Source organism: Alosa pseudoharengus, unplaced genomic scaffold, assembly GCF_046254945.1.
Source record: "Alosa pseudoharengus isolate Yale_2024_CS ecotype anadromous, Long Island Sound unplaced genomic scaffold, YU_APseudo_1.1 YU_APseudo_1.1_scf_13, whole genome shotgun sequence".
Lineage (NCBI taxonomy): Eukaryota > Metazoa > Chordata > Actinopteri > Clupeiformes > Clupeidae > Alosa > Alosa pseudoharengus.
This window is the reverse complement of record NW_027468598.1, coordinates 33,651,835-33,664,334: the sequence shown is the minus strand read 5'-3', so window position 1 is coordinate 33,664,334 and position 12,500 is coordinate 33,651,835. Positions and strand designations below refer to the sequence as shown.

Genomic DNA, 12,500 nt, shown 5'->3' with positions numbered 1-12,500 from the left:
AACTGACTTTACCAAGCTATTCATCAAGGCTAGTAATATACAAAAACATATCTCATTTACTCAAAATGCTTATTTGGTGGTTTTGCATTGGGCTCAAAGTCCAGTAACAGTCCAAACAGCTTTGGACTCGGTGCTATTCAATTGCCTCTTTAGCATACCATAGAGATGAATTTATTCTGCAGTGATAGCGTGATTTAACAACAACTTTTAGTTATGACTTGACTGACTATGTCAAGTTGATGTTACTCATTCTCGACCAACATAAATCAACACTGCAATTCACGTTTGACCCTTTCACAGACACTTGGGCCCACAAACTGTACACAACTCCGTAACAGCACAGCTGTGGGACAACAATCACCCTGTCTACTGGGAGTAAGTAGCCCCCCCTCCCCCCCCTTCTCTCTCTGCTGGTCTCTCTGCGTGTTGTCTACCTGGGCTTCTCTCCGGTGCCGATCTGGCAGATGATGCTGTCCATCCACATGAGCTGATCGCGCACCATGCTGAAGAAGCGCAGCTTGTCAGTCGCCGTGGTGATCTGCACCCGGCAGTCCTCGCACGAGACCAGCAGCTCCTTCCAGGCGTGCATGACCTCATGCTCCCGTCGCGCGATGGCCTCCGCCTTCTCCCCCGCGTACACCGTACGTAGCTGGGCCGAGCTCTCCTGCAGCTGCCGGACCTGCAGGGGCACGGAGGGAGAGAAGGATAGAGAGAGAGAGAGTGAGAGTGAGAAAGAGAGAGAGAGAGAGAGAGAGAGTGGGGTAGATTGAGAGAGAGAGAGAGAAGGAGAGAGAGTGAGAGAGAAAGGGAGAGTGAGAGGGAGGGAGGGAGAGAGAGGACAGAGGGAGGAAGAGATGGAGAGAGGACAGAGGGAGGAAGAGATGGAGAGAGGACAGAGGGAGGAAGAGATGGAGAGAGGACAGAGGGAGGAAGAGATGGAGAGAGGACAGAGGGAGGAAGAGATGGAGGGAGTGAGAGAGGGAGGAAGAGAGATGGAGGGAGTGAGAGAGGGAGGAAGAGAGATGGAGGGAGAGAGATGGAGGGAGTGAGAGAGGGAGGAAGAGAGATGGAGAGAGAGAGAGATGGAGGAAGAGAGATGGAGGGAGAGAGAGAGGGAGGAAGAGAGAGGGAGGAAGAGAGATGGAGGGAGTGAGAGAGGGAGGAAGAGAGATGGAGGAAGAGAGATGGAGGAAGAGAGATGGAGGAAGAGAGATGGAGGAAGAGAGATGGAGAGAGTGAGAGAGGGAGGGAGAGAGATGGAGGGAGTGAGAGAGGGAGGAAGAGAGATGGAGGGAGAGAGATGGAGGGAGTGAGAGAGGGAGGAAGAGAGATGGAGGGAGAGAGATGGAGGAAGAGAGATGGAGGGAGAGAGAGAGGGAGGAAGAGAGAGGGAGGAAGAGAGATGGAGGGAGAGAGAGAGGGAGGAAGAGAGAGGGAGGAAGAGAGATGGAGGGAGTGAGAGAGGGAGGAAGAGAGATGGAGGAAGAGAGATGGAGGAAGAGAGATGGAGGAAGAGAGATGGAGGAAGAGAGATGGAGGGAGTGAGAGAGGGAGGAAGAGAGATGGAGGGAGAGAGATGGAGGGAGAGAGATGGAGGGAGAGAGAGAGGGAGGAAGAGAGATGGAGGGAGAGAGAGGGAGGAAGAGAGATGGAGGGAGAGAGAGGGAGGAAGAGAGATGGAGGGAGAGAGAGGGAGGAAGAGAGATGGAGGAAGAGAGATGGAGGGAGAGAGAGGGAGGAAGAGAGATGGAGGAAGAGAGATGGAGGGAGTGAGAGATGGAGGGAGAGAGATGGAGGGAGTGAGAGAGGGAGGAAGAGACAGGGAGGAAGAGAGATGGAGGGAGAGTGACGGAGACAAAAAGAAAGGAAGACGGACAAAAAGAGAGGGACAGAAGTGAGAGAGCAAGAGAGATAAAAAGAGAGAGAATCAAAAAAAAGAAAGCGAGAGAGACAAAATGAGAAAGAGAGAGCAAGAGTGACTCAGTTTTAGGACTCCTGTGGACTGCCTGGCGCTGGAGAGCTCGTGAGAGTGGCTGTTGCTCGCGTGAAAAGCGCAGCACAGGGCTTTTGGAGTGCAGCATGAAGTCATGAAAAATAAATGAGCTTTCGCTGGACTTTTCTTTGGCTAACTCACTCTTCCCTGAAAACCTGATCCGTGGGGAAATTGCAACAAAAAGCATTTCTACGCTAATCCCCTATTCAAATGCCAAGACAAAGAGCCATCTACAGGCAACAGTGCTGCCCTCATAAAAGGACCCAATCTGTCAACTCCACTTAAAGAGATGTGAGAGTTGTCAAGGTCTTTGCAAAACCTGTTTGTTCTTACAACTAAGCACTCATACTGTAGATGTGTGAGAAGCAACTGATGCAGGCCTATTAGACAGTGAAAAGGTAAAGCTACTGGTTGGAGTTGATGCATCAGCAAAGGTGGTCATATTAGTTACATTCATCCCAACTGATGTGCAAGTCAGTGGGCTGAAGTATGCTAATAATAATAATAATAATAATAATAATAATAATAACAATAATAATAATCTGACGTGTTTATGGTTGGGTGGCTACTGGCCAGGATAACGGTGAGTGGGACGCTATTCTATGACTTAATTGGACCGTGAGTGGGCTATCTGGCTAATGATAGCATGAGTGGGCAGCCGTTTGCTGCTGAGCCTGTAAGTAGGCAGGCTGCTTTGGGACTGGGACTGTGACTGAGATGCTTTTAGCTAATGACGAGTCGAGAGTACAGGCTGATATGGGAGCAAGTGGGCTTGCTATGGGCTAACACGGGAAGCGCTAGAAGGCCATGATTAGCTTTGACATCTATAAGTCATCGTTGTGGATCACAGCAGCCGACTATTGGCTGACAAGGTCTACAAGCTGGCCACTATTGGACAGTATACCTAATAGTCCATGTGCTGTGATAGACTACTAGGTCTGGATGTTCAGAGACCCTGTGATGTGTTGCTGAATGTCATGCTCAAATGACTGTTACTTTTTAGAGTCTGTAAGTGGGGGCTCCTGTCCTGACCAATCATGGCAGCATGGATGAGTCCTGTCTACTATTGGAGTGTGAGGCTGTGTTTAGGAAGTCTTTTTTGATTAGGAAGGTTCCTATTGGAATTAAAGGAGAACTCCGGTCATTTTTCACATAGATCTCTGTCTCTCGAGGTCACTGAGTACTGTCCGTATGAAAAAAAATCATGAAAATCATGCCCTCAGAGTGTAGCACTCTAGCTGCCTGGCTAATCTTGCTGTTGGCTGCAGCAACTCACGTTAGGCAACACCGATTGTTTTCGTGTTTTTTCATACAGTAACAGTACTCGTGACTTTGTGAAACGGAGATCTATGTGAAAAATTGCAGGACTTTTCCTTTAAATTAACCAAAATTATTTAGTGATAAAAAGCTGTTTGGATTCTCTACATGCTTTGGAAAGGAGCTTCAATGCTTCCTTTCAAATCACCTTTAGCATAGGGTGCACTGAAGCATCCTTTAAGAAAGAAACGGTTATAGTGACGCCCCACAATTCCTTGCACCATGTAACAACAACCAATCAACTTCACAATAACACCCACCTTCTGCTCTCTACATTAGCGTAGTGACGAACTTCCATTTTTGTCTTGAAGTTGGCCTACCAGTTCCCTGTTCGTTGTCATCGCTGTCAACAAGCACCTGAAGATGAGTGCTTCAGTTGTAACAAAATGTAAGAAGTACAATGTACGCTTTCAAGTCTTTGAGTCTTTTAAGTTTCTTAAAACCGTGAGCGGCTCTAAGGAGCACTGCTGTGTGCCACTGTGTTCTGCTTCAAGTTGATATAAAAGCGATTTTAGCTTCCACCTTTTTCCTAAAAACGCCAGCCTACGTGCACAGTGGTTACGCAAAATAAGGAGGGCAGGATTTTTGGTGTCTGATCACACATTTTGGTACAGCTGACACTCATCCTCAGGTGTTTGTAGACAGCGATGACAATGAACAGGAAACAGGTTTGCCAACTTCAAGACAAAAAACGGAAGTTCGTCCCTACGCTAGTGAACAGAGCCTATAACATCCACCTTCCCATAAGTGCAAGTAGAGTTGTCTTTTCCTGAGTCCTGAGAATTCAACTTCATATCTTTTCTTGAGCTCATGACGTTTTACATCAAGGTAAAGGGAAAGTGGATATAAAAAGACAATAGGACAGATAATCCGGATGTAGCCGTGTTTTTGTGTTCTAGTGTTCTAGTATCCTACATGTTCTAGTGTTCTAGGCTCATGGACATTTAGGTTGTTACTGTATCTTTAAAAGATAAATAGATAGATAAAGTATCTATCTATATCTATCTATCTATCTATCTATCTATCTATCTTTCTGTTGGCAGCCATTTGCTGATAGGTCTACAAAACAGGCTACTACTGGTCAGTTTGCCTTCCTGTTTGTGCTGCTATAGGCCAGTTATATGGATGGAGGTTACCATTGGAGTGTATATGGCAAGGCTGCTATAAGCCTGTAATGTGGATGGGAGATTGGCTGGTTGGCTAACAGCTGAACGTTGTACTCAAAGAAGTGTTGGTAAATCAGTAGGTGAACTTGTACAGGGGGGTATTGCAAGACATAGATTGGTGACATGGCTTTAAAGTGTTAAACCTCCTAATAGGAGAGCCCCATGACTTTGTTTTGGAGGGAGAATGAAGCCGTGGGTCCTTCATGTTAGGAGATTTACCACTTACTCTCTGTAAACTTAGCCAGGCTTACTACAGTATGTTTTTGGAATGAAATAGGATTGGTTAACATTTATATGACCAATAGGCCACTATTGGTCAGCTTGCCTTACAAGTCTGCCCTTCTGTGTTGCTGCTATTGGCTGGTTGTCTGTTTGGGCGGGGTTACCTGGTTGACGAGCAGCTGAATGTCGTGCTCAAACGTGTGCATGAGCCTCTGCAGTGTGCTGGTGTTAGCCGTGTCTCCCTGCTGCGCGCGCACTTCCGGCAACCGCCGCTTCTTATCATCGATCTGAGCCAAGACCTGCAAACGCACCACGCCGTGACAGGATGTAATGAGAAGCTTAGCATACGGACGGAGGGCAGACAGAAGAATACGAGCAACAGCTTCAGTTAGATGGGAGCGCAGGCAGGCAAGCAGGCAGGTAGAAGAGGAGCATCAGTGAAGACTAGCTAGCTGTAGAGGAGCCATATGCTACGACAAGCCAAGCAAATCAGAGAAGTACTCACAGTAGCCTAATATCTGAACATAACTTTACTAGGAGTGGGGGAATGGATGAGAGGAATGAAAAGCTGGATATGTTATTGCAAGCAAAGAATGTATAACAGCTACAGTCAAAGCATAGTTGCAGTGTTAGCGGTAGTAGCACCTGTAACTCAACATTCTGTAATGTTATTGTATACCTGAAGCTAGGTTGTAGCCGATTAGATAAAGCTAATATGTAGCAGCAGTTTTGTATGGCTGTAGCTTTAGCTGCCGTAAAGCTAATGCTGTCCCAAGTATCAGGTTTCTCCATAACTGTGTTGGATGGATATACAGTAGGCCTGATCTAGGCTGTCTCCAAGACAGATAAAGCTAAAGCTACATCACTTAAGCTGTGTTCAGACAGTAGGCGACTCACTTGAGGCCAATCGCTAGTCGCCTCAAAAGTTGAAATGAAAGTTAAAGCGTAATTCCGGAGCGATTTCAACCCAGGGTCTATTTCACCATGACAACAAGTCAAGCACAGATCTAGATCTAGATTATGTTGACTGAAGGAGTACCGAGTTTGACTAGCTTCAGCGCCTCCAGCCAAAAGGCTAACAATGAATGTGCTTGGGGCAGGCTGCCAAACGTATCCAAAATGAATATTTTTTAACCACTTATCATGCTCAAAATAGCACCACACTTCTGCAGTAGTATGAATAGGGCCGCTATACATAAAACGAAGCATCAATAACTTGGTAACTGTACCAGGAGTTTATTAAGTCTGTACCTTATGGTCGCCTCCATCTTGTAAGGAAAGTCTGTACGATTACCAAATGCACCGGAGTTCAGTTCAAGGAGGAAACTTTGTGAATTTATAATTCCATGGAAATGCATTTACTCTCAATATTATTAACTGATATTTGACCAAACTACCACAAACAGCAAAGTATACGTGCATTTCTGGAGCTAAGCTTCAATGCTCCAAAATTACGCTTTAAGTTTAACTTTGTCATGCGATGCCTTGCATCAACTATGGATATTTCGCCTGAAGTTGCTTAACTAATTAACATTCCATGGTCTATTGTCGCTGGTCCTGTCTGAATGCAGCTTTGAGTGGTTATACCCGCTCCTCCAGCTAAACCCTCAGAGAGCTAGCTCATTAGCGGTAGCGGCGGTGGCGCTAGCGTACCTCACGGCAGTCGGAGAAGAACTTGTGCAGCTGGTGCGAGGCAGCGAGCAGCTGGCCACGTGTCTCCATCAGCTCCAGCAAGTCGGCCCAGGCCTCGTTCACACCGTCCTTCCACTCAGCGATGGTGGCCGCGTCGCCATGGCCATAATCGATCAGCTCATCCACCATCTGGTTGATGGCGGTCACGCGCTCCTGGCCCATGCTGCCCGTCTCCGAGGCGAACTCTGTGAACTTCTCCTGGAGGATCTAGAGGGCAATGGACAACACAGGGCCAAAGACATGAGAACATGCCGTAAGAAGGTCGTGGTATACATGGCATATTTTAGATTTAGATATATTTGACCTTGGCTTTGTCTTCAAGAAGTCCCAAGAGTAGATAAATCTATCATTGACAAATCACAAACAACAGTTCTAATCTTAATGTCCTTCAAATCATCAACGATCTTAACAGTATAGCTACACACCTTTAAACAAAGGGATGAGCCTTTTCATCAGGGAAAAAGGGAGTATACAACTCTATAGGGATAAGTAGTAGCCTAACTGAAGAGAACGTCAATGACCAAAGGACTGGTCTTCATTTCTAATCAGTGTCCTTAGTAATGTGATGTGTACTGAAAGCACTGTGTACCTACTTAAGTAAGTAAATATGACAATGTAGTTCCCATGGCAATACACAACATGTGACCAACGCAAAGCCTCAATACATCTTGTAACAATACCCACTAATATAGAAGTACAATGCCATTTTCAACTGGTCAAAATAAGGTGCATAGAAGCTAAGAATGCTGTCTTTAAAGTGAAGCCAAATAGGTATACGTAAAACCAATCTTTTCTTTGACCTTTTCTCTCTCACTCTTTCTCCTCTAACTCATTCTAATCACCATTCTCCAACACCCAAAGTAAAGCCCCCGGCCTTCTCATTGAGTGTGCGGCACGCTACGCTAACACAGCGCTAACACGCTATGCTATCACAGCGCTAACACGCTACGCTAACACAGCGCTAACACGCTATGCTATCATAGGGGAGCGTGGTGGGGGCCGGACTGACCGTGACATGCTCGTAGTCCTGTCCCAGCTCCGGGGAGCTGGCCACCACCTCCCTCTCGGCGATCCACTGCTCGAGCTCGTCCACCTCGCGGCTCAGCTGGTAGAGCCAGTACTGCTGCTCCAGACGCGACTTGCGCTCCTCCAGCAGGTCCTTCAGAGACACGTAGAGACGGTCGATCTGGGACTGACGCTTGCTGATCTGCTCACTGACAGTGAGAGAAGAGACAAAGAGAGAGAGAGAGAGAAAGAGAGAGAAAGAGAGAGAGAGAGAGAGAAAGTATATGTGTGAAAGAGAAATAGAAGGAGATGGTGGGGAAGACAGTGTGTGTGACGGAAAAATAGAAAGAGAGGAGGATGGAGAGCAGAGTGAGAGAGAGAGAAAGAGGAAGAATGGAGAAGTGGGATCGGGAAGAAGGAGAGGAAAGCAGACGAGAGTAGAGAGACACAGAGAAGTAGAGACAGAAGTTTAAGGAAATTAAAAGCTGACAAATGGTGCTAAGTATATGCAGTGTGAGAGAAAAGCTATTTTGGCAAAGGACACCACACACACATTAGAGTGTGAGGTTGACAGATTCTGTGAAGGTGATAGCCAACATGCACCTCCCATCTGCAGGATGCTGGGCAGAGGTGTCTGCTAGCACTGCAGACTTAAACACCACTAGCAAAAACTTTTCATCACTGAGCAGATTTCAAAGTATCACTATTTTTACCAATGAACAAGAACAAGGCTAAATCACAAACAAAGACCGTTCATTTACCATAGCATAACAAATATTGAAATCTTGAATTTCCCCTTGGGGATCAATAAAGTATCTATCTATCTATCTATCTATCTATCTATCTATCTATCTATCTATCTAATAATGCAATAACAACTGGGTAACAATGGGCAAACCAAGAGATCACTCAATCTGTTGCATGCAACCTATGAGTTTTTATGTCCAGTCATATCACCCACATTTACAATGTGACCTTCAGCTTCTACTCAACTGTTGGTGTACAGAGGACTTGCATGTGTAACGGAGGCGAACTGAGCTAGCATGCTAGTTGTGCGTGTAAATCCTCACACCCTTAACCTTAAGAACGCTTCTAACCGCTGAGTTGGAAGCCTGGGCTTTTAGCTCAGTGGTTTGTCAGTGGCGTTCGACTCCCATGCCGGTGTGTGTTGAGGTGGCGGGTTCGAGGGCCGTGAGCGGGGGACGAATTACGACCTCGGTTACACATGCAACCTGTTACCCAGGGACCCAGGACCCGTGGGCGTGGTCATCCTCTTGGTCTACCTCTGGACATTCTGGCGCTCACCTGTCCGGGTGTCCGAGCTCCAGCAGCTGCCGGCACTGCTGTGAGAGCAGGCCGATGGTCTCGGCGTAGTCCTCAATGCTCTGCTCCAACACCAGGTGCTTCTTCAGCAGCTGCAGGGTGCTCGGCTCGTCCTGCAACAGCAACAACGACAACAACAATGCAGACAGGACAGAGAGAGGACAGTGGACAGAGCAGAGAGAGGAGAGAGAGGATGCACAGGTCAGAGATGAGAGAGAGGAGAGTGTGGATGCACAGGTCAGAGATGAGAGAGAGCAGAGAGTGGTCATGTAATCCCTCCTTGACTCCTCTGTGACCCTTCTCAATGGACACCTCTTCATGTCCTCTGTGTCCTTCTCAATGGACACCTCTTAATGTCCTCTGTGTCCTTCTCAATGGACACCTCTTCATGTCCTCTGTGTCCTTCTCAATGGACACCTCTTCATGTCCTTCCGTCCCCTCAGCTGGCCCTTTCCTTCCTTACCCCTCTCAAAATACATCTACTGTCTGATTTGAAACATAATGATTCAATTAGACTTTTAAGACATCTGCGGTGTCTTTAAGTTGTGTGATACTTGCAGTGGAGTGTTAGCGCAGTGGGTCACGGCCTCCGTACGGGGTTACGTATGGTATGGTGAGGTCGCAGGTCGCAGCCGTGGCCTACTGGTTAGTGCTCCGGACCTGTAACCGGAGGGTTGCCGGTTCAAACCCCGACCAGCAGGCACGGCTGAAGTGCCCTTGAGCAAGGCACCTAACCCCTAACTGCTCCCCGAGCGCCGCTGTTGTTGCAGGCAGCTCACTGCGCCGGGATTAGTGTGTGCTTCACCTCACTGTGTGCTGAGTGTGTTTCACTAATTCACGGATTGGGATAAAATGCAGAGACCAAATTTCCCTCACGGGATCAAGAGTATATATACTTTTACATTACATTTAGAAGACACTTCTTGACCAAAGTGACTTACATATGTCAGCTATATTACAAGGGATCACATTGTCCCTGGAGCAACTTGGGGTTAAGTGCCTTGCTCAAGGGCACAACAGTGGAAGCCGGGAATTGAACCGACAACTTTCAGGCTACTGCACACTAGCCCAGCTCCTTAACCACAACACTACCACCGCCACTACACTACTACTTATACCCTACACCCCACCCCACCCCACCCCACCCCACCTCACCCCACCTCACCTTGCCCTTCTCCTCGTTCATCATGTGCAGCTCCTGCTCGCTGAGCCAGGCCTCCACCTCTGCCACGTCGAAGTAGTACTGCTGCGCCTGGTACATGCCGTCGAGTGCCAGCTGCCGCTGCTCCGTCTCGATCCACAGCGCCTCCCACAGGCCCGCCAGCTGCTCCAGGCCGCCGCGCACGCAGTCCGCCTCTGGGCTACGGATGGACGCGATGAGCGACGCGCGCTCCAGTACGTCCTCCACCCGCGCGCGGTGACCCTGCAGCTCACGCTGGAGTGTCTGGGGGGCACAGGTTACGAGAAGTAAATATATATTCTGTTTTCCCATATTCTGTCTGTCTTGTCTGTCTATCTATCTATCTATCTATCTATCTATCTATCTATCTATCTATACATGTATAGAACATTTGTATGTTACTGCCTATAGAAAAGAGAAAAGATAAAGCTGAGGGATATACAGAACAAATACATAAAAGCCTTTGATAGATGGGGTGGGGGTACTGAGAGTTTTGGAGAAGAGATTACAAGAGAGAGTTATGTCAGTGTTATGTCAGCATGGTGTGTTCATTTCATTACATATAAACTCAACACTAGTCACAGTAACAAGATGACTTGACTGGGTTCTGTTGAGTAGGCAAATCTTTTCTACAGTGTATGCTACACAAATACCTGACCAACACATAAGACAAGGCCGGGCAATTCAAGAACACATAAAAGTGTTCATCAAATGAACTCATATGTTCCAAAAGAACATTCCGGAGTGTTCCTGAGTGACTCAGCTCACCTGGTTCTTCTTCATGAGCTGCTGCACCTCCTGTAGGGTGTTGCCGTGCTCCTGCGATGTGGCCAGAGGGAGGCGCTCTTGCACCCATAGCTGCCAAACACAATGAGATGCCTCAGACCCAGACACACTGTGTCACTCTCAGAGGAGACGTAAGGGCTTATGTGGGTCAGACAGGTCACATTAATTAAATATAATTTAATCCTTCACGGCACTCATTTATATTCTGGGGTATATCTGAGGGCTTTGATATTAAGTGATATAAACTGAATCCTTATGTCAACATGAATACAATTAAACATCAAGTGATTTGTAACATGTATGTTTCAGTACATGAAGCTAGAATTTTTCAGAGTACAATTAATTCATCATAATTTTCATTTTCATTACTAAAACCATTAAAAAAACAAATGAATGAACCATGTCTGTGTCAATAGCACTGCATTGACTTACACATGGTAAAGAGGACATGTAGCACTAACAAAGACAGATGACACAAAGACGACAACACCAATCATGACCGAGAACCTCAGCCCACACGTCAATAGGCTCTACCATTTATATGGATTACACCTGTCACCACTCCAGGGTCAAAGGTCATCCTATGAGTTCAGAGGTCACACTCACAATTTCGTCCTCCAGGTCGCGTCCCACTTGGTGCACCTCCTTGGAGGCGAGCAGGATGCGCCGGCGCTCCTTCAGCGGCTCGATGAGGCGGACGATGCGCGACTCCACGACTACCTGGCGCTCGCTGACGTCCTCCATGATCTGGCCCTGCTGGGGGAGGGACGCCGCCTCCTGCTGCAGCTCCCCCACCTCCTGGTACCACTCCTCCATCTGCGTCTCCATCGTCTGGGCGCCACACACACACACACACACACACACACACACACACACACAACCATACACACAACCACACACACACATAACCACACATTCATACACACACACACACACACACACATAACCACACAATCATACACACACACACACATAAGGACGACACACACATACATACACACACAAACAATGCCGGCAGGCCGAACATCGCCACACGTGCACACACACACACACGGACAACACACACACACACACACACACACACACACACACACACACACACACACACACACACACACACACACAACACACACACACACCACCACCACCAAATACAGATGATGGAGAGAGATGGGGAGGGAAAGAGAGATAGAGAAGTGGGAGAAATGGAACAGGGAATAGAGAATGGGAGGGAGGGAGGAAGAGAAGGAGAGAAGGATGGAGAGAATAAGTGGATGGCAATGAGACCAGGAAAGGACATCGGAGACATTTTGGGGAAAACAAACGTGTTGAAATGGAGGGAACAAGAGGGAGGGATACAGAGATGGCAGATGAACGTGTACACACACACAGAGAGTCAGAGAGGTGGAGAAAAGGAGGCATTAGATTTCTGATCATAAACACACAAGGCCTGCGGAGAAGAACACACGCAGGAGGAGCACAGCAGGACAGGAAAGAGAGAGAGAGAGAGAGAGAGAGGGAGTCAGAGAGAGGATTTAAAAAAAGAGAGAAGATAGATAGAGGATTTAAACAGAGAGAGAAGAAGAAGACAGAGAGAGGATTTAAAAAGAGAGAGAAGATAGATAAATGATTTAAACAGAGAGAAAAGACAGAGAGAGGATTTAAAAAGAGAAAGAGAAGAGAGAGAGGATTTAAAAAGAGAGAAGATAGAGAGAGGATTTAAAAAAGAGAGAGAAGATAGAGAGATGATTTAAAAAGAGAGAGAGAGAAGATAGAGAGAGGATTTAAAAAAGAGAGAGAGAAGATAGAGAGAGGA

At 47.1% G+C, this 12,500-nt stretch overlaps 1 protein-coding gene across 1 annotated transcript in view; it reads right to left on the bottom strand.

The window, feature by feature from the left end:
* Window positions 1–12,500, bottom strand: part of sptbn4b (spectrin, beta, non-erythrocytic 4b) — a 96,035-nt gene that overhangs the window by 14,254 nt on the left and 69,281 nt on the right. Inside the window, exons 22-29 of the mRNA XM_076282894.1 lie at window positions 11,291–11,515; window positions 10,667–10,756; window positions 9,884–10,162; window positions 8,701–8,831; window positions 7,400–7,604; window positions 6,352–6,597; window positions 4,863–4,997; window positions 435–679 (exon numbers count right to left, since the gene is read on the bottom strand). Of these exons, the coding sequence (XP_076139009.1) occupies window positions 435–679; window positions 4,863–4,997; window positions 6,352–6,597; window positions 7,400–7,604; window positions 8,701–8,831; window positions 9,884–10,162; window positions 10,667–10,756; window positions 11,291–11,515 (1,556 nt within the window). The remainder of the gene's footprint in view (window positions 1–434; window positions 680–4,862; window positions 4,998–6,351; window positions 6,598–7,399; window positions 7,605–8,700; window positions 8,832–9,883; window positions 10,163–10,666; window positions 10,757–11,290; window positions 11,516–12,500) is intronic.